The 22408-nt window shown below is 46.4% G+C and overlaps 1 protein-coding gene across 1 annotated transcript; it reads left to right on the top strand.

The window, feature by feature from the left end:
* Positions 1-9047: 9047 nt before the first annotated feature.
* Positions 9048-22408, top strand: LOC141975130 (solute carrier family 2, facilitated glucose transporter member 3-like). Its single transcript, XM_074935318.1, has 10 exons — positions 9048-9314; positions 12789-12884; positions 14904-15064; positions 15403-15643; positions 15908-16070; positions 17162-17349; positions 17996-18100; positions 18635-18736; positions 19051-19254; positions 19649-22408. Exons 1-10 carry the CDS (start codon positions 9300-9302, stop codon positions 19874-19876), a joined length of 1503 nt encoding a protein of 500 aa, XP_074791419.1. The 5' UTR covers positions 9048-9299; the 3' UTR covers positions 19877-22408.

Below are 22408 nucleotides of genomic sequence, written 5' to 3'. Positions count from 1 at the left end.
ATAGCATGTGGGCAATGGCTGCTGCCTGTAAAAAATGAAAGGCAGCATGGAAGAAACACTTAAGCCAACAAAGAACTTGGAGATGCCAATCCACATCTGAGCTTTCCCAGGAATGTGGCCTGGCTGGTAAGGAACTCAGTCATGCATGGACATCTGACTTGCCCATGTGACTCCAAAACTCCATCTTGGAGCTGGACTTTGCATAGGAGAGAGGAGGGGGTCTCCACCCACAAGAGAAAGTCTATTTAAGCCCCTGGGAGATCCCTCCATTCGGTCTTCAGCTGGGTCAAGAGGTAGCCTCTCCACTCCAAAAGGATACCTGTAAGAAACTGGGACAAAGGACAGTGACTACGGGGGGTGTGAGTGATTGCTGGACCCAGACTAGAAGGAGGATAGTCTGTAAAAGAAGCCTACTGGAACATCTCTGAGGGTGAGGTTTTATCTGTATTCAGCTTCTTACTGTATTAGTCATAGGCTTGCGTGTTTTATTTTATTTTGCTTGGTAATTCACTTTGTTCTGTCTGTTATTACTTGGAACCACTTAAATCCTACTTTTTGTATTTAATAAAATCACTTTTTATTTATTAATTAACCCAGAGTATGTATTAATACCTGGGGGGGCAAACAGCTATGCATATCTCTCTATCAGTGTTATAGAGGGCAAACAATTTATGAGTTTACCCTGCATAAGCTTTATACAGGGTAAAATGGATTTATTTGGGGTTTGGACCTCATTGTGAGCTGGGCATCTGAGTGTTAGAGACAAGAACACTTCTTAAGCTGCTTTCATTTAAGCCTGCAGTTTGTGGGACGTGATTCAGACCTGGGTCTGTGTTTGTAGCTGGCAAGCATGTCTGGCACAACCAGGCAGGGTTCTGGAGTCCCAAATTGGCAGGGAAGTCAGGGGAAGAAGTAGTCTTGGCACATCAGTTGGCAGCCCCAAGGGGGTTTCTGTGATCCAACCCATCACAGTGGCATAGTCGAGCAGGATCTGTGCACAGCTCATTGTTTTGAGATACTGGTAGTGATTTTAAGTGAGTTTTGGATGTGGTGGCTGGAGAACAGACAAAGTGGTTACTGATTTGTTATTTTCTGTTTGCTTATTTTGGGGAAGGGAATAGAGGCAGGAAAATCAGCAACATGAGTGAGAGTAAGGCTCAAAAAAAGCTAGAACTGCACAGGTTGCAAATGGCTGAGAAAGAAAATGAACATAAAAGACTGATGGAATTAAAACAAATGAAATTTAATGCAGAAACAGCCAGGGAGGAGGCTGCCTACAAGAGAGCTATGGAGGCAGAGGCAGTCAGAGAGGAGGCTGCCCACAAAAGAGACCTGGAGTAAAGAGACAGAGAAATACAGGGCCAGATTGAGTCCCAGAAGCATGAACTGGCTGTTATGGAGTTGAAGAGACAAAACCCTCCAGCTGCTGGCTCCACTTCCCCAAAAATCCACATATGGGAGCGACTATGTCCACAGTATGATGAATCCAATGATATTGCCAAATATTTCATCACCTTTGAGAGACTGTGCACCCTCCATGCAATCCCTGAAGATCAAAAGATGACCACATTGATAGCAAAATTGACTGGCAGAGCTCTGGACATATTCAATAAGATGCCTATTGATGATGCTTCAAACTATTGTAAATTTAAGGAACTGGTTTTGAAACAGTTTCAGGTTACACCTGAAACCTACAGGGTTAAATTCAGAAGTCTTAAGAGGGGATCTGGACTGAGTAATGTGGCTTATGTAAATGAAATGAGAGATTTGGTAGATACGTGGGTGAGGGGGAAAGGCATTACAAGCTTTGAAGGAATGTGTGATTTGGTTACTCAGGAACAATTCCTGAATATGTGCAGTGATGATGTAAAACAGTATTTGTGGGGCAAAAAGGTGAATGCAGTGGATGAATTAGCTGGGTTTGCAGACTCTTGTAGGCAAGCAAAAGCTTCAATTAAACATAAACCACTGGCAGAGGGGTGCAGGGTTGGGGGAAAGCAAAATCACCGTTTTACTCCTGGGAAAAAGGAGGCTGGGTGTTCACCTCCCTGTTCCCCTGTTACCGGTCCCAAATCTCCTGTACACGCAGAGGAGCCCAGAGGTGCTGTCATTGTAAGTCCACTGAGCACCTGAGGAATAATTGCCCTTTGCTAAGAGAGAACAGGCAGCAGGTAACACATGAAGCTGCTGCTTCTCAGAGCCCGGCTGCTGTCTCTTTCCACACAGGATTTGTAAAGGTTGCCTCCACACAACCAAGCAGTGAGCATATGCATGCTGTTAAACTTAATGGAAACGTACTTGTCGGATTGAGAGATATGGATGCTGAGATTTCTGTGGTCAGGATCCATGAGGAGGATTTGTTGCCAGGGAAAATGGCGGAATTAGAACTGGTGGGAGGTTACAAAGTCCTTGCACCTTTAGCTAAAGTACATATACAAACTAGTGATTTGCAGGCTGAACTGACTGTTGCAACGGTGGCACACAATTTTGCACCATTTCTACTGGGGAATGATTTCTTTAATGTGGCAGAATCTTTCCCAGGGTTGGTTAGCAGTGAGAAGGAATCTTGTGCTAACAGCCCCGGAGACAGGGGAGGGTGCGGGGGGTGACGTCACATGGACGGCTGGGGGACTAGAAGGGTGTCTCTTAAACTCCTCTGTAGCAGTAAAGAATGCAGCTTTGGGGGCAGGGGTGGTTGTAACCAGTTCCCGTAGCCCCGGGGCTCAAGGCAAGTTCCAGAGGGAAGGGCTGGACGAAGTCAGTTCCTGCCCCATAATCATCTGTCCGGGGGAGGGGAATGTTCCACCTTGTAGCAGGGAGGCCACCCCAGCTGCTGACTGCAAGGAAGTTGCAGGTCAGCAGGGGACAGGGCCTGCCCTGGGATGCACACAGACATGTGTCTCGAAGGTGGAAGTTGGGGTCCTGGTGACCGCTGCGGTGGGAACAGACCCCAAGGACTCTGTAGCTGGAAGCAAGCCCAACCTGAGGGAAAGGGGGGAAGCATGTCTGGCACAACCAGGCAGGGTTCTGGAGTCCCAAACTGGCAGGGAAGGCAGGGGAAGAAGTAGTCTTGGCAGCCCCAAGGGGGTTTCTGTGATCCAACGTGTAACAACCACATTCTAAATCCATCATATACACACTAGAGATGGGCCGCAAGCAAACCCCAGATTTGAACACACAAAACTAAGGGAAAGTTCAAATTCTGATCCAAACTTTGCATTGTGGACCTGTGTTTCATCCACAGAGACTTTGATGCATTAATTACATCAACACTTGTGCTAGTGACCATGGCGAGAGAGTTACTTAAATGGAATTAAAATTGAATCATTTAAAATCAGATAGGAAAAAGCAATGGAAAGCCATTAAACAACCTTTCTGGGAATGAGGAAATAAGCCATGGGCTACTGTTCTCCCGCCCCAACTCTGAACCTTTGCTACATTCTCAAATCGAAACATTTGAAGGTTCTGAACTAGATAGTGAACTTTATTGTTTTCCAGTGTTTTTGTTACATAGAATCATAGAATCATAGAATATTAGGGTTGGAAGAGACCTCAGGAGGTCATCTAGTCCAACCCCCTGCTCAAAGCAGGACCAACACCAACTAAATCATCCCAGCCAGGGCTTTGTCAAGCCTGACCTTAAAAACCTCTAAGGAAGGAGGTTCCACCACCTCCCTAGGTAACCCATACCAGTGCTTCACCACCCTTCTGGTGAAATAGTGTTTCCTAATATCCAACCTAGACCTCCCTCACTGCAATTTGAGACCATTGCTCCCTGTTCTATCATCTGCCACCACTGAGAACAGCCCAGCTCCATCCTCTTTGGAACCCCCCTTCAGGTAGTTAAAGGCTGGTACCAAATCCCCCGTTGCTCTTCTCTTCTGCCGACTAAACAAGCCCAGTTCCCTTAGCCTCTCCTCGTAAGTCATATGCCCCAGCCCCCTGATCATTTTCGTTGCCCTCCGCTGGGCTCTTTCCAATTTGTCCACATCCTTTCTGTAGTGGGGGGTCCAAAACTGGATGCAATAATCCAGATGTGGCCTCACAGGTGCCGAATAGAGGGGAATAATCACTTCCCTCGATCTGCTGGCAATGCTCCTACTAATGCAGCCCAATATGCCGTTAGCCTTCTTGGCAACAAGGGCACACTGCTGACTCATATCCAGCTTCTTGTCCACTGTAATCCCCAGGTCCTTTTCTGCAGAACTGCTGCTTAGCCAGTCAGTCCCCAGCCTGTAGCGGTTCATGGGATTCTTCCATCCTAAGTGCAGGACTCTGCGCTTGTCCTAGTTGAACCTCATCAGATTTCTTTTGGCCCAATCCTCTAATTTGTCTAAAGAAAAGGAGTACTTGTGGCACCTTAGAGACTAACCAATTTATTTGAGCATAAGCTTTCGTGAGCTACAGCTCACTTCATCGGATGCATACTGTGGAAAGTGTAGAAGATCTTTTTATACACACAAAGCATGAAAAAATACCTCCCCCCACCCCACTCTCCTGCTGGTAATAGCTTATCTAAAGTGATCACTCGCCTTACAATGTGTATGATAATCAAGGTGGGCCATTTCCAGCACAAATCCAGGGTTTAACAAGAACGTCGGGGGGGGGGGCGGGGGAGGTAGGAAAAAACAAGGGGAAATAGGTTACCTTGCATAATGACTTAGCCACTCCCAGTCTCTATTCAAGGCTAAGTTAATTGTACCCAATTTGCAAATGAATTCCAATTCAGCAGTCTCTCGCTGGAGTCTGGATTTGAAGTTTTTTTGTTGTAATATCGCAACTTTCATGTCTGTAATCGCGTGACCAGAGAGATTGAAGTGTTCTCCGACTGGTTTATGAATGTTATAATTCTTGACATCTGATTTGTGTCCATTTATTCTTTTACGTAGAGACTGTCCAGTTTGACCAATGTACATGGCAGAGGGGCATTGCTGGCACATGATGGCATATATCACATTGGTGCATGTGCAGGTGAACGAGCCTCTGATAGTGTGGCTGATGTTATTAGGCCCTATGATGGTGTCCCCTGAATAGATATGTGGGCACAGTTGGCAACGGGCTTTGTTGCAAGGATAGGTTCCTGTGTTAGTGGTTCTGTTGTGTGGTGTGTGGTTGCTGGTGAGTATTTGCTTCAGGTTGGGGGGCTGTCTGTAGGCAAGGACTGGCTTGTCTCCCAAGATCTGTGAGAGTGTTGGGTCATCCTTCAGGATAGGTTGTAGATCCTTAATAATGCATTGGAGGGGTTTTAGTTGGGGGCTGAAGGTGACGGCCTGTCCTGTAGTAGGTGACTTCTGGGAACTCTTCTGGCTCTATCAATCTGTTTCTTCACTTCCGCAGGTGGGTACTGTAGTTGTAAGAATGCTTGATAGAGATCTTGAAGGTGTTTGTCTCTGTCTGAGGGGTTGGAGCAAATGCGGTTGTATCGCAGAGCTTGGCTGTAGACAATGGATCGTGTGGTGTGGTCAGGGTGAAAGCTGGAGGCATGTAGGTAGGAATAGCGGTCAGTAGGTTTCCGGTATAGGGTGGTGTTTATGTGACCATCGTTTATTAGCACTGTAGTGTCCAGGAAGTAGATCTCTTGTGTGGACTGGACCAGGCTGAGGTTGATGGTGGGATGGAAATTGTTGAAATCATGGTGGAATTCCTCAAGGGCTTCTTTTCCATGGGTCCAGATGATGAAGATGTCATCAATATAGCGTAAGTAGAGTAGGGGCGTTAGGGGACGAGAGCTGAGGAAGCATTGTTCTAAGTCAGCCATAAAAATGTTGGCATACTGTGGGGCCATGTGGGTACCCATAGCAGTGCCGCTGATTTGAAGGTATACATTGTCCCCAAATGTAAAATAGTTATGGGTAAGGACAAAGTCACAAAGTTCAGCCACCAGGTTAGCCATGACATTATCGGGGATAGTGTTCTTGACGGCTTGTAGTCCATCTTTGTGTGGAATGTTGGTGTAGAGGGCTTCTACATCCATAGTGGCCAGGATGGTGTTTTCAGGAAGATCACCAATGGATTGTAGTTTCCTCAGGAAGTCAGTGGTGTCTCGAAGATAGCTGGGAGTGCTGGTAGCATAGGGCCTGAGGAGGGAGTCTACATAGCCAGACAATCCTGCTGTCAGGGTGCCAATGCCTGAGATGATGGGGCGTCCAGGATTTCCAGGTTTATGGGTCTTGGGTAGTAGATAGAATATCCCAGGTCGGGGTTCCAGGGGTGTGTCTGTGCGGATTTGATCTTGTGCTTTTTCAGGGAGTTTCTTGAGCAAATGCTGTAGTTTCTTTTGGTAACTCTCAGTGGGATCAGAGAGTAATGGCTTGTAGAAAGTGGTGTTGGAGAGCTGCCGAGCAGCCTCTTGTTCATATTCCGACCTATTCATGATGACAACAGCACCTCCTTTGTCAGCCTTTTTGATTATGATGTCAGAGTTGTTTCTGAGGCTGTGGATGGCATTGTGTTCCGCACGGCTGAGCTTATGGGGCAAGTGATGCTGCTTTTCCACAATTTCAGCCCGTGCACTCTATGTAGAAGTCAGCAGACCCTTCCCCCCCCTTCCCCCCCCCCCCCAGACGTTCTTGTTAAACCCTGGATTTGTGCTGGAAATGGCCCACCTTGATTATCATACACATTGTAAGGAGAGTGGTCACTTTAGATAAGCTATTACCAGCAGGAGAGTGGGGTGGGGGGAGGTATTTTTTCATGCTTTGTGTGTATAAAAAAATCTTCTACACTTTCCACAGTACGCATCCAATGAAGTGAGCTGTAGATCACGAAAGCTTATGCTCAAATAAATTGGTTAGTCTCTAAGGTGCCACAAGTACTCCTTTTCTTTTTGCGAATACAGACTAACACGGCTGTTACTCTGAAACCTGTAATTTGTCTAGATAACTCTGGACCCTATCCCTACCCTCCAGCATATCTACCTCTCCACCCATCTTAGTGTCATCTACGAACTTGCTGAGGGTGCAATCTATCCCATTGTCTAGATCATTAATAAAGATGTTGAACATATTTTATTCTGGCTGAGATTGAAAGCTTATGTCTCCATCTCTCTCCAATGAGAGCATGGGAGCTATTTTGTTATAGCTTGGTTTATGGAGGAGTTGCAAGGAGCATGGAGGGAAAGCCTCTCTGCATGGCTGGAAGGGCCAGAATTGTAACTAGCCATTTTAGTGCCCCGGGTGAGCAAGCATATTTGCTCCCCCAGAAGCAATGTTTGGGGGCACACGCCCCCTCCCCCAGATTTCTGTCTTCCATTATGCTAGGGTTACTAACTTTCTAATTGCACAAAACCAAACACCTTTGCCCCCCCCTTCCCCGAGGCCCCTCCCCTGCTCTACCTCTTCTCTGAGGCCCTGCCCCCACTGACTCCAGCCCTCCTCCCTCAGTTGCTCACTCTTCCCCACCCTCACTCACTTTCACTGGGCTGGAGTGCAGGAGGAGGTGAGGGCTCCGGCTGGGGATGTGGTCTCTGGGGTGGGCCTGGGGTCAAGGGGCTTGGGATGTGGGAGGGGGCTCAGGGATGGGGCAAGGGGTTGGGTGTAGATGCGGGGTCTGGGAGGGAGTTAGGGTGTGGGAGGGGGTTCCGACTGGGGGCAGAGGGTTTGGGCTCTGGTGAGGCGGCTCTTACCTGAGGCAGCTCCTGGTCAGTGGTACAACTGGGCTAAGGCAGGCTTCCTGCCTGCCCTGGCTCTGCGCTGCTCCCAGAAGCGGCTGCCATGTCCGCCCCCTAGGCAGAGGCATGGCCAGGTGGCTCTGTGCAGCATGCGCTGTCCGTGCCCACAGGTGTTGCCCCTGCAGCTCCCATTGGCCATGGTTCCCGGCCAATGGGAGCTGCGGAGCTGATGCCAGAGGCGGGGGGCAGTGCACAGAGCTTCCCTGACCGTTCCTGCACCTAGGGGTCACAGGGACATGCCGGCCGCTTCTGGGAGACGCGCAGAGCCAGGGCAGTCTGCCTGAACCCTGCTGTGCCACCGACCAGACTTTAAATGATCCTATCAGCAGTGCTGACTGGAGCTGCCAGGGTCCCTTTTTGACTGGGTGTTCTGGTCAAAAACTGGATGCTTGGCAACCGTACATTAAGCACAGAGGTTTTAGGACACACCCCACAGTTTGAAAACTGTCACCTCCTGCCAGAAGCCAGTGGATTGGAAGCTGGTGGGAGCCACCCGGGCCACTCAGGCACCTGACTCTCCATGCTGGGGGAGCCAGGGTACTGGCTGGCAGGGTGGGTGGCACAGCTCCGAGCTGCGCTCCTGACACACTCTTGCCTGTCCCCCCAAGGAGCCCAACACCGGCTGGTGACACCCCCTGGACGTGGCCTCTGCCTGCAAAGCCCCGCTGCCATGAGATGCTCCCCAAGGCACTCGCTCGCTGCTATGGAGCAGCAGCAGAGCCATGAGCACTAGGGCAATGGCATTCCTATTGCAGATCCACAGTTTATACAGCAGAATCAGGCCTCAACCTCTGCCCACAGGGTCTCTGGCTTCAGATGGAGAATGGGGTGTTGTGTCAAAAAGACCACTCTCCAAATCCCATGTAGCTTTTGGGGTCTGTGTTTCCCTTCCACATGTCTCGATGGGGGAGGGGCCATAGGGCCACAGTTACTGAGCATCTCTCTCTTATATTCATTTTATCTATCTATCTATCTATCTATCTATCTATCTGAACACAGTACAAATTAATTATATCTGGAGCCTTTTACACAAATCATTATTATTTTATTGCTATATAATTGCATGGCAACAATAGCCTGCTAAATACTCATCTCCATAATCAGGTCCTTTCCAAAATGCTGTCTGGAGTTAAATAATATGAGCAATCACAACTGGAACGGATGGGAAATCCCATTAGCTGCCCTCCTGAGTAATGTTTTCAGGGTTTGTAGTATCTGTGAAACATAAAGAGGGCTCTGCTCAGACTCCCACACACAAATGCCTTTTAAGGAGAGAAGGAAAATGCCTTATCTAAATTTCCAGTGATGAAACATTGAAGTCACAAAATTAGGCAGGGTCACAAGTTTGGGTTTTTTTGCTTATTACGGGAGCTGGGCGGGGTCTTGTCTGGCTCAGTCCCTCCCTAATATCCGCACCTCCTAAGAGAAACCATAAATAGATTCCTCTAAGGCAGCTCCTCAGCAGAGAGATATTGCAAATTGCACAGAGCAAAAAATTACAGAGACGGTTCTAGATATTCAATTGCGTGGGAAGCAAATACACGACATTTGAGAGATCGTCAACGACTTCATTAAGAAGGGGGCAGTGGGTGTGCGGTGTCTTGACATTCCTTGACATTTACCAAGGACCATGGAGAGCAAAAAGGTAACTACAGCAGATCTTTTTCTCCTTGCCTTTATATTTTTAGCCTGCTTATGAGTGGTTTTGTTGTTCAGTGCGTGCCTTGGTTTGAACATGGTTGCGTCTGATCATCCAGCATTTATACATTCTGGGTTAGCGCTACCCAATTTGTCTGACTTGTGAAACCCTCGGCCTGGCTGGTTGAAAATGTTTTGAATTGTTGGGCATCCCTTCGCAGGAGGTGTCTTTACAGATAACATCATGGTGTTTTATTATTATTACTGTCTCTTTAACTATTTTATTTGTGTGCCTTTTGAGCAGATGAAAGGTCTATAATCAAACACTGAATGTGCATGAGGGCGAGCCTTTACTATGATTATTTAAGGATGACTCTGAGAAAGTGGCAGCCATAGGGGATGCACGGTAGGGGGAGGGGAAGATGTTTATGTAGGGTTGTTGCAAGTCATGGCATTTGTTTGGGTACATTTTTGTGGTTGTAGTTTTTCAAAATATTGCTTTCCTTGTCATGTTTTATTTGGCATGAGATCTATTGTGCTGGCCGAATGAGAGCCATTTGTCTTTAGGTTGACCAAGATGACAATGTGTTCGTGATGAGAAAAGGACAATTTCTCTTAAAGGTTTTTGAAGGCTATTTTTAAAGAAATAATGATTAGCCTTCCGATTTCAACCGAGAGAACATGGCAGGTTCACTCCCTCTCACGACACTGAGCTAGAGAGCCTTTGTGGGCAGCATTGTTGATGGGCACCCATGTGTGTTGTGTGCATTAATCTGTGAACTAATTAATTGTGTGTGTTTGAGAGCATCGAGGATAAAAAGCAGGCAATGGTGGCTGGGGAAGAGACAGTGAGGGAGGGAGAGTGGCATCAAATAACTGACTGATGCTGGTGCTCATTGAAGGATACCTGGGGGTTACTGCTCTCGTAGGGGTATTCAAGTAGCCATCAGTTTAAAAAAACAAGCCTTTCTTTCCCTTTTTCTGGGACAAGAGGAAAGTGTGAGGGCATGAGGGAGGGAACTCTGAACAAGCATCCCAATCAAGGTCATTTAGAGGAGAGTAAAGAAGCTGCCCCAGTTGAGGTCAATGAGTGCTACTATTCTGGGTTTCCAGCCAATGAAAAGAGAGAAAACTGGTGGGAAACGTCTCCCCCGATAATATACATGCAGTCAGATACCACTGTCACCCATTGTGAGAGGGAGGGGTATGGGTGGTGTTTTGAATTCCCCGCCAGCGTCTAAACCTCAACTCTGTCACTGTGGTTTGTGTAGATCCCACCCTGGTATTTCTGAGCTCCATGGATATGCTGCTGGCTGGAGAGAGTATACATTAGATCATAGTCCTATCACTGCAGGGTTGGAAGGGGTGAGACCGTGTCATGTATACTTGAGTGTGAGACTGGCTGTGTAATCCAAAGAAATAGATTAGAAAAGGCAGGAGGCATGAAACGTGGTGTGGAATATATGAGAACTATACCATCTATAGTATGTGTGTGTATACTATGTAAGCAAAGTATGCCTATGTTATATCGTGCCCAGATGGGCCCTGTGGAGCTGGAGACTTGGCCTGGACATTGAGTAAGCCATGGCAATGCAGGATGCTCTTTTGCTTGAGGCACTGAACTGAAAAACGGAAGATCTGAGTTTTGTTCCCAGATGCACTGTGACCCGGGGCACTTATTCTCTCTGTACCTCAGTTCCTCATCTTCAACATGGAGGGAATAATAATTCCTACCTCATAGCAGTGTTGTGAGGATAAATCCATCAATATCTGTGAGATATTTGGGTGCTAGCCTCTGCATCCAACAAGCTTCTAGGTGGCACTAATCTAGGCCTTTTCAGAGCTCATTGACCCCAAGGCAATGAGAGAGCAAAGCTAAATCTGAGTTTTCTACATGACAGCACAGAGGGAATCAGGTCTGACCTTGTAGCACTCCCAGTCTCTGCTGGCCCCAGGCGAGAGTATCAGAAATTGGGAATGGAAGTACTACACTGGTCTCCACATTATTCCCAGTCCTCACTGGCCTTAGAGAGTGAAAACTAGGGCTGGGAATACACATTGTTAACACCTTTGGAAGAGTTCCCAGTCCCTAGTGAATGAGAAACCAGGATAGGGTATTAAGGATGGAACTTCTGAAGTGCTGCCAACTCAAAGCATTCAAAAATTATCAGTCAGCATCCCAAAATTGTGAGATTTTAAAACTATGAAAAATGTTGCACACTTTTTATTTGGTTTTTGGTTTCTGAGCCTTAGAATTCACATGGGTCATATTTTCCAGCTTTGGTTGGCAGCCAGGGCTAGAAACATACTTTTTACTTTAATGAAAACTGAGAGTCTGATATAATCACTTGACTCCAGGAGCTGGGGCTTTAACAAATACATGAAATATTGAGAGCCTTGCGAAAAAAATCACAAGAGTTGGGAGTACTGCCTTCTACCCTGCCATGAAGAGTTTTAACACCATCAGCCTTTGGTTCAGGGAGTAAAATCCCAGTATGGGGAAAGAAATCCAGGTCTCCTGCATGGCAGTGCAGAGAGCTAATCCCTCAGGGCACTAGATCTGGCCTCCACTGTAATAAAGGTATTAATCCTAGGAGTACTGAGACTTATATTTATTTAGTGGCCCCAGTCACATTGCATGGGAAATGTTTACAAAACATGCCAGGGGTCAGAATCTACTTCTAAATGAAGCATATAAACCAAAAAATAACAGCCACTAGCTAGTACAGCCAATTAAGAAATGCAAATAGAGGGTGTATAACTGGAGAGCAGGGTGTATAACTGGAACCTCTGACAGGTGAGATAACCATCCTGCCTCTAATTCAATATCTGTCAATAACTGTCAGTGAACCTCAGTGGGTCTCTGAACTTCTTGTTCTCAGAACAGTTCCTCCTGCAATGGCTTGTTGAGCTGCTGGTGTGGCTCCACCACTTCATGTTTGCTGCACCTGTTTTCCATTGTCACTGACTGGGTGAGCATGTGTTCCATCGGCCAGCACAGGACCATTCTCAGTGGCATTCTGGGTATCCTCAAAACATGCAGCACTAGTGTCCTGCTTGGATTTGTTGAGGTGTTTTCTGTTCCTTCAGTAGGACTGGTTCTTGAAATGTCTGTGCCATATGATCTTTGTGTGGATAGTTTGCTATTACATTGGCAGGTTCCTAACCAATTTTATTTTATTTCTGACCCCATGCAATCAGGATGTAACACACATGGGTGCCCTGTCACATGACAGGGCTGAGTACACATGTGCTCCCATGATTAGCATTATATTCAATATTCCTGGCCCATGTTGGCCCAGGATAATGAAAGATTGAGACTGGGGATGGAACCCTACTCTCCCAAGCGACCCATAGGGAGCACTAGACCTGGCTTCTGAGGAGCTCTTAGCTGAGATTGTTGTGTTAAACAGAAAAACAATTTGTGTGGAAAATGTGAAAAAATTAATTAAATGACTGATTTTTCCCTCTCTCTCTTCAGAAAATTACTTGTCCCCTTCTCTGTGCCGTTTCCACTGCGGCCATCGGATCGCTCCAGTTTGGGTACAACACGGGTGTCATCAATGCACCTGAGAAGGTGAGAGAGAAAGAGCCCTCTGGGTTTTGACATAGCCGGGTGGTCTCATCTCTTCCATAGAGCTCATTCTGCCTCAAAAGATGGTGCTGAGGATCATCTTAGAGGCAGGGAGAGAGGGAAGGTCATCGAGGAGCTAGTGGGTGAATGGTTTGTCTCTCCTATTTGAAGGGCAAAGGAAGAGAGAGGACCATCCCTTTTATTGCAGGGGAAGAGGAGGAAGAGGGTCACCTTTACGTTTTGGTGAGGAGAGATGGAGTAAAGAGGGTCATTGTCCCACTTCATGTACAGGAGGGATAAAAGGAGAGGGGTCAGTTTGCCATTTCAGGCAGGTAGGGAGTGATGGGGTCCTCCCATTTATGAGGTACAGTGGGAGTGTGGATGGCATCTCTGTCTCATTTGGACATCCAGAGGGAGAATTATGAAGGGACGCCATCTTGTTTGGGGCAGTTGGAAGCCTTGTCCCTGCATGTTTTGGATGTAGGTAGAGCGAAAGCACGAAAGAGGAGTATCCCTGTCTTTCAAAATATACAGGAATACGGGAATGAAGTTGCTCCCTTCATTTTGGGGATGCAGAGGGAGGCTGGAGTGGAGTTTCTGCCTCCATTGTGCAGTAAAGGGGAAAGGAGGGGAAAACCAAACTGGAACATTGGCATAGAGGAGACATTAGAATCAGGAAAGGGGAGGGACTGGGCATATGGAGAATTTGGGGAGACTCTATAACCCTCCTGCCAATCTAGTTTTCTATCCAGATTCCACCCCTTTAAAATAATTTACTTTGGGGAATATCCTCACCAAAACGATGTGTCCCTGCTGCCAGTCTGCTATCGTTCAAACCACAGAAACCTTCTCACCCTCCCTTATAGATTGGGATGAAGCAAACTGACAGGAGTGGGGGCTGTTCTGAGTCACAGAACAGCCCTTTCAGGGGTTGGAGGGGACAGCAAAGAGCGGAGAGAGGGCTGCATGGGATTATGGTTTCCCTGTTGATTTTGGGCTTCATCTCTCAGGCTTTCTCCTATCTATCTATCTATCTATCTATCTATCTATCTATCTATCTATCTATCTATCTATCTAATCTAGTTTCATATTAAGCTCAAAGTGGGGGCTTGGTGGGGGATGTGACTGTCTGGGGAAATTCCAACCAAGTAATTTGCAAATTACACCACCAAGAAAAAAAAAAGAAATGAAAAATGTAGGCGTTTTTTTTTTCTTGTAAACCAGATGAGCTAAACCTCATGCAAAAAGTGAGTCACGTCTGCCACATCCACCCTGTCTCCCGGAATACAGATGTCATAACCAGAGATGGGGGTGTGCAGTCAAACTAGCGCCTTGCTGCCACCTGCTGGGGGCACATAATGTGAAACTCAGGCCCTGCAACACTTTGTAATCAGACAGGATATCTATCCGAAAACTTAGCAACAGGAAAAGTTCTCTTGCCTATCATCTCATCCATCCTAGAAGATAATGCAGGATAGTTCCCTGGAGTGCTTCAGGATTTTATTCAGTCTCTTGGGGAAACTATTTCACAGTCTCACATACCCCTCGCCGCTGGGGAATGTATCCTGATACCAGAAATGTTCTCATTTGTGAGAGAACATTTCCCTTTGCTCATTTTAGTCCCATTGCTGCTATTTCTCCTCACTCAGACCTACTGTCACCTAAGGCACCCTCCTTGCTGTCTACATCCTTCCGCTACTTACAGAGAGTTAGCCTTATCTCCTTAATCATCTCTTGCCCAATCTCATCATACTAAGTAAATCAGTCTCTCCATCCTCTTAATCATGTCCTACTGCTCTTCTCTGAGCGTCTCTCCCTCTGAAACTTTGGGTTCCTCTTCGGCTGTCCTGACCCACTTTAGCTTCTCTACTTCCAAATGTCTGAGATCTCTCCCCACCACCCCGACTTTGTGACAAAAGAACCCCCTGATCTCATACAGAGCTCCGCCTCTCCCACAGTACATTATATTTGATTGTAACCCCTCTCTCCTCCCGTTTCTGGGGGGTGTTTTCTCCCATGCAGATTATTCAGGCATTCTTCAATCAAACATTGGAGTTGCGGAGAGGGACCCCAACCTCCTCCGAGCTTCTGACCTCGCTGTGGTCCCTCTCCGTCGCCATCTTCTCCGTGGGAGGGATGATCGGCTCCTTCTCTGTTGGACTTTTTGTCAACCGATTTGGAAGGTACGTTAGGAAGGGGGTCTAAGCCACCATGGAATTTGTCTCTGAATTATGGGATATTGGAAGGATTAGGAGAAATTATTTCTCTCCAAAAAATTGGACCAATGGACCAGAGAAGGAGGGTAGGTTGGGGAGAAGGGACTGATTCCTGCAAGGGCAAGACAGTGGAAGAGAGAGAAGAAAAGAAGCAGACAAAGGGAGTGAGGCACAAAGGGAAGGCTGAGTGGGGAAGCGTGGCCCAGGGAAGGGGGATCTGGCTGGGCATATAACTTCTGCAATTTTCTCCCTATCATTGCACATCAATAACCCCTGGCCTATGCTAATGTCTCTCTCCTTGGCAGGCGGAACTCCATGCTACTGGTGAACATCCTGGCCTTCGTGGGTGGCACCCTGATGGGCTTTTCCAAGACGGCAAAAGCAATAGAAATGCTGATCCTTGGCCGCTTTATTATTGGCCTCTTTTGTGGCCTCAGCACTGGCTTTGTTCCCATGTACATTAGCGAGATCTCACCCACCGCCCTGCGTGGTGCCTTTGGCACCCTCAACCAGCTGGGCATCGTTGTGGGCATCTTGGTGGCACAGGTAGGCCTGATCCTGACTTTCTCAATGGCTGTTGGGGAGGGCACTGAAGGTTTTATGGGGCTAACAGGCTGCTTCACAGGTATCATTAGAGGGGGATGAGACCTCATGGACCGTTCTATAGTCACCATGGGGAGGAATGGGTAGGTTGAATAGCTAACTGACCATACTACTGTAATTCTTGAGGGGGAGAAAGGGTAAAGACTTAATTTTCAACACAGGGGAATATCTCGTAATATTTCTTTCTCTTCTTGTTCACTGGATTAGATTTTCGGCTTGAAGGAGATCATGGGGAGTGAGAGTCTCTGGCCACTGCTTTTGGGGTTCACTATTATCCCAGCCATCCTGCAGTGTGCTGCTCTGCCCTTCTGCCCTGAGAGTCCCCGTTTCCTGCTGATCAACAAGATGGAGGAAGAGAAAGCGCAAGCAGGTGCGTGGACACTTCTAAATGGCACCACAGGACAGCTACTGGTCAGCCCAGTCACCACAGTCCTCCTAGCCTGAACTGAACTTAGGGGAATGGATGATGAGGAGTGATATGAGAACCTGGATCTCCTGCACGATAGTGTAGACAGCTGATCCCCAGAGGTCACCAGACCTGCCTCCGCAGTACCCCCAGCCTGCACGAGCTCCAGGATGTGTGAGAGAACTGTAACTGATCTGGGGTCTGCTGCATGGCAATGCAAAATCATAGAATCATAGAAATGTAAGAGAGGAAGGAACCTAGAGACGTTGTCAAGTCCACCCCTCTGAGCTGCAGCAGGACCAAATATACCTAGACCATCCCTGACAGGTGTTAGCCCAACCTGTTCTTAAAAATCTCCAGTGATGGGGATTCTACAACCTCCCCGGAAGCATTTTCCAGGGCTTAACTACCCTTTTAGTTAGAAAGATTTTCCTAATATTTAACCTGTATCTCCCTTGCTGCAGATTAAGCCCATTACTTCTTGTCCTACCTTCTTACCTGGTCCCTATGAGGCATCAGGCTTGCCCATCAGGCTTGCCCATCACGGTGCTCCCAGCACATTCTTGATGAGAGTAAGAAGTCCAGAATTTACATGGCCTAGTGTAGAACGATAGGGCCTAGGACAACAGGTTTGGCCCCTCCCAATCTTTGGAAAATAAAGTGATTGAGACTAGGAAAAGAGGTCTTCCTCATGGTATCACTGGACTCAGCCTCTGCTGTGCTCCTAAGTAGCCCCAAGGTGAGTGTGTGAACAGGAGCAGGAATCAAATGTAGGTCTCCGGCTCAGAGGCACAGATCACTAGGCCTAACATCTACTGTGCTCCTAACACATTTAGCTCCAGGTTGAATAGGAGGCCAGGACCAGGAATAGAGCCTTAATCTGTCCCACATAGCCAGGCAGAATATTAACTTCTAGGGGGTCCAGTCTTCACAGCATTTGATCCCCCCTTGGAGAGTTGGAGACTAGAGCTGGGAGTGGAACTCAAGCCTCTTGTTGGCTGGGGCATGTAAATTGATGACATCTCATGTATTCTATGTGTGGTTCCTCCCTGTAGTTCTCCAGAAGCTCCGTGGTACACAGGATGTGGCCCAAGACATCCAAGAGATGAAAGAGGAGAGCACCAAGATGTCCCAGGAGAGGAAAGCAACAGTGCCGGAGCTCTTCCGCTCGCCGAATTACCGCCAGGCCATCATCATTGCCATCGTACTCCAGCTCTCCCAGCAGCTCTCGGGCATCAATGCTGTAAGTCAGCTTCCTGTTTCACTTCTTGGGCTTAATTCTCTTGCTGCTGTGTATGAGTGTCTCCCATTGACTTCAGTGAGAGTCAGCCAGTTACAATAGCAAGAGAATCTGGGCTCCTGGGCTTCACTTCCTGTCTTCAGTTGAGGTCAATTTTTGTGATACTCCCTGCCAAAAAGAGCTCCCTGAAATATTCAGCTGCGTTATGACCTCATCAGGTATAGCTCACCCCTGGAAGCAGGTCACTTGGAGTCAAGGGAGATCCATAAAACCTTCCGTGACCTCAGGAACTCATCAGGATCGGATTGTGTTTTATAGCCCAGCTCTAGAAAGGGGCTGCTCAGCACATCAAAGGAGATGTGTAGCTAGGAACTAGGATGACCACCTCCATTTCACAGATAACTATATGAACAAGAGGGAACAAAGATTATTTTAAAGGGGCACTTCCCTATAGTGGGTTTTTTTTTTTCATGGAAAATTGTTATACCTGTGTATGACAATGAATGGTCCTTGCATGATCATGGATTGACGTATATACCTTTTTGTCTGAGCTCTTATTGGACACATGGAGAGATAGGCATGAAAATAAGGGGCATCCCTTCAGGTGCAGGAACTTGTAACCATATCCAATTGCTTCTTCTACTCCCAGGTGTTCTATTACTCCACGGGGATTTTCGAAAAAGCTGGTGTCAAGCAGCCTGTCTATGCCACCATTGGTGCTGGTGTGGTTAACACGGTCTTCACTGTCATATCGGTAAGTAGCGCTGCGGAGAGCGGTTGGTGAGATGATGGCTGGTGTTGATCTGCATGGAGGGAGATTTTGGGGAAAATAGTTATCCTGGAGCCAGTTTTTTCTCTTCAGCCAAACTGTGGCTGAGATTTGCAGAAGGGAGAGGGGAGGCACAAAGGGAAGTGTGAAAGAGCATGAGAGGAGAGCATGGCAGAAGGAGGGAATGTGAGCATACTAGAAGAAAGAAAGAGGGAGAGAAGGGTGAGATAGAATGGTGTAGAAGAGATGTGGACAAGGGTAAAAGTCAGAGGAAGAAGAGGGGGAGGAAAGAGTGGGGAAAGAGATAGAAAAACGCTGGGTGAAGGGGTAGGGAGAGACATAGTATCCTATATCCCCATCCATTTAGGCTGCCACTGACCACATGAGCACTGGAGAGGTGGAGGTAAATGGCAGATAAACCCCTTGGGGATGGGGGTGCAGAGCTTGTCAGGATGTGGAGCCAGCCCCTTTGGCTGTTGCTTTCTAATCTAATGTTTTTCTCTCCTGCCACTTTTGCAGCTGTTCCTGGTGGAGCGTGCAGGGCGCAGGACCCTTCATTTGGTCGGCTTGGGTGGCATGGCTCTCTGTGCCGTTCTCATGACCATAGCTTTGACACTTAAGGTGAGTTGACAACAAACTGCCCATTCTTGTAGAGTTGAGATGTCATTAGGGACACAGAGGGAAACTGAGGGGACCCAAAGGTAAAGGAAAGGGCATCTTTGGAGGGATTGGGATGAGTATGGAGACAGGGGACTCTTGAGTATAAAGAAAGGAGAATCTATAGTGGGGGTACAGCTGGGATTAGGGGGAATATACATTCCCGTACAGCAGGAACTATATACGACGATTAAGGACATAGAGATGTTGGAGCACGTGTTCCGTTATCCCATGTTTGCTTGTCAAATTACAGCTATTCATTTTTCTCTCCCCTGCAGGATATCTTGAGCTGGATTAGCTATATCAGCATTATTGCCATCTTTGGTTTTGTGGCCTTTTTTGAAATTGGCCCCGGTCCTATTCCCTGGTTCATTGTGGCTGAACTCTTCAGTCAAGGTCCCCGTCCTGCAGCTGTGGCAGTGGCTGGTTGCTCCAACTGGACCTCCAATTTCTTGGTGGGAATGCTCTTCCCCTATGCAGAGGTAAGGACACAATCTGGAAAGCACTGTGTTGATCTGATTGTTAGCTACTGTTAAGAGAGTGTTGTAGTTTAAACAACATCCCCATTCCTTCGCTTTCACTTAATGTTTATAATCCACAAATAGCTGGACACCTAGTCAACATAGCCAATCAACATAGCCCCCTTTGAGAGCCACAATATTTGTGAGTCATGATAGCATTCAAAGTTCAGAATCAAGCTTTAAAAATCCCTTAAATGGCCTGGGGTGTTCCTTTAAAAATACTACGTTAAAAGTAAATAAGTCCATATTTTGGGGAGGGTGTTGTGATTCTGAGTTTAGGAGATAATGACTGTACCTTGATTTTAGGCCTATGCACTTTTCAAATTATAACCTTTCCCTTCTTTCCCCCCTGTAGAAATTGTGTGGTCCCTATGTCTTCATCATCTTCATTGTTTTCCTGGTCATCTTCTTTGTCTTCACCTTCTTCAAAGTCCCTGAGACCAGGGGCAGGACTTTTGAAGACATTTCCAGGGGCTTTGAAGGACAAGTGGAAGGAAGTGGCACCGTTGCAGCTGTGGAGAAAAGCCCCATGGTGGAACTGAAGGGCATAGAGTCTGCTAATGATATTACCTCAAATATTTAACGCACCCCTTCTTGACCCTTTTTCATTGTTAAAGAAATAAGCAGAGAGTCTTTCAAGGATTGGGCAGAGATATACGTCAGGAGAAAATCTAGGACAATTTAAAAATTGCTGCTATTTTATTCTTCCCCTCGCACCGCTCCCTTCCACATTTCTGCCAAGCCCTGCCAGGGTTAAGATGGTCTGAAGTGGGAAGGTCTCATCTGCTTTCAACACGGGAGGGCATCAGGAGCAAAAATAACCTCATCTCCACCTGTTATGCACTTGAGGAGGAGAACATATGGGCAATATTTTTGCTCTCACCTTTAACTGCTCCTAGGTATTAAGGCATTTTTGTGCATAGCAACCTCTTATGTTTTTTAAACTTACTATTATATTTGTATAGTGAGCTAAAGCAACCAAACAACTCCACAGTGCCGTCTCTTCCCACTTTTAATTCTGCTCCACCGTGTGTATGCAGTATTATGCTGGAATTTAATGTAATTACCCAAATGCAAAAAGCCATCATGTCATATTTGCTGTCTGGTGGGTGCCTCAGGAGAAGCGGACCAAGTTACCAGAGAGGGTTCTTTTTCCCTTTTCTTTTTTGTACAGCTAGTCTGAAAGCTCAGTTTTACATTGGTTTATTTATTTGTGTGTCAGTTTAGTTGTAAATATTTATTTTTTTTATATGTAAAAATATGTACAGATAATGAAGCAGAAGATGTTTATGATAAATAGTTATTTTTAAGAGATGATACTGTAGGTTTGAGGTGCAATAAAACTGTAAAGCAGAAATGTGGTACTAAAGAGAAAAATTGCACTCTGGTTGTACATGAAATGGAGCTGATTATGAACAGCTCCATTAAAGGACATTTCTGTCCTCCAGACACAAATTTAAAAAAATTGAGTACTAGAGAGAATAAGCATGTGACAGTATTTGTGTACATTCTTGTGTCCGCCAACATTCTTATGTTCTTCAGGACTTTTTGGTGGCTATGTTAAATAATGGTCACGAGGATTACTTGAAAATTGCAGTATTACAGCAAAAGAGCATTGTTATTTGACACTATTTTCAGTCTCTATTAGTTCTTGTGGAGGCTGGGTGATTATTTCAGGCCAGACGCTGACTCATCCAACCCTCTTTTCTTGAAATTTGGCTTCTCTGTTCCTCTTTTCTAACAGTAAAGGAAGTCTGAAAGAGACAGATTGTAATTTAAAGAGATGTGTGTATAAAAAAAAATTCCAAAACTGTATATTCTTATCAATTGTTCCTATAGTTAAACTTTAGACAAAGGCACGTAGCATGAACCTTCTGGATACAGGACTAGTTATCCAAGACACAAAGGACTCTGTAAAGGTAGAAATGAAGGAATAGAGACCAAAGCTCCTGAAACCTGATAGCCAGACAGAAAGATGTTTAGTCCATGGCTAGAGGGTAAATTTTTGTTACAGGGGCTGGGCTGTCCATTCTGGAGGCTCCAGGGAATACTGTAATGTATTGTGTGTCTGTGTGTGTGTCTGTGTGTGTGTACACTACTGCCCTCTACTAGATGGCATATGTCAGACACATTCAGTTAATAATGGTCCCTCCTCTTGTCTCTTAGTTGCCAGAGGACTGAAAAGTTCCTTTAGCTTAGCAGAGCAAGGCTTAGTGCATATAGTACATTTGAATCGGAGGGTTGAGAGCTCTGTTTCACTGACTGGAATACTCAGTAGGGAGAAAGAAGGAGAGTCCAGTGTGGTTAGGCCCATTGACACTCCATCAACATCTGTGTAGGAAGTCCAAACTCAAACTCCAGCACTGAGCACCTCTGCATTTTTGGATTGAAACAAACTCTGGATCTGAATTAAGACCCTGGGTCCATTTACACCAAAGCTAGAATTACATGGCTGGACTTCATACAACACGCAGCAGGGAAGTTAGTATGCCTGACCTCATCATCACATAGCTGGCTAAAGAAAACAAAAATACAACAATACTCCCCAAATCATCTGAGGGCACATCTTGGTTATTGCCTCCAAGAACCGTGCCCGGGGTTCCTTACCGTGTATTCTCCAGGGTTTGCTCTAGTCTGAGTTTTAAATAACTCAAGTGATGGAGCCTCCACCCCTTCCCTTGTGGACAATAATTGCAAAGTCCGGTAAATTTTGCTGCTGGGAAATATTTCCTGTGATTTAACAAGAACATTTCCCTCCTCGCTCAATTTCATCAACTTACTCCTCGGTCTTCCACCCACACCCACCTTCCTCGGACTCCCTCTCCCTCCTTGCTATTTACGTCTTTCAGAGTTTGTAGACGGTTATACTCCCCTCTTTCATCATTTGGCTAAATTATACAGATTTCATTCCTTTGATTCTCCTTATAACTCTGATCCCTTAATCATTTGTGGAAGGTACAGCTTTCCGGTTGTATGTCTGTATCTAAGGAAAGGAAATTCCCCTCCAGCTGGGCACTAGAGCATTGCATACAGCACATCAGGGTGTTTGTATGATGCCTTGGACTCTCACTCTATCTTAGTCTGTCTCTTTCTCTCTCTCTTTCTCTATGTCTGC

Source organism: Natator depressus, chromosome 1 (genome assembly GCF_965152275.1).
Source record: "Natator depressus isolate rNatDep1 chromosome 1, rNatDep2.hap1, whole genome shotgun sequence".
Lineage (NCBI taxonomy): Eukaryota > Metazoa > Chordata > Testudines > Cheloniidae > Natator > Natator depressus.
Note: the sequence above shows the minus strand (reverse complement) of the source record. Positions and strands in the feature narration are given on the sequence as shown.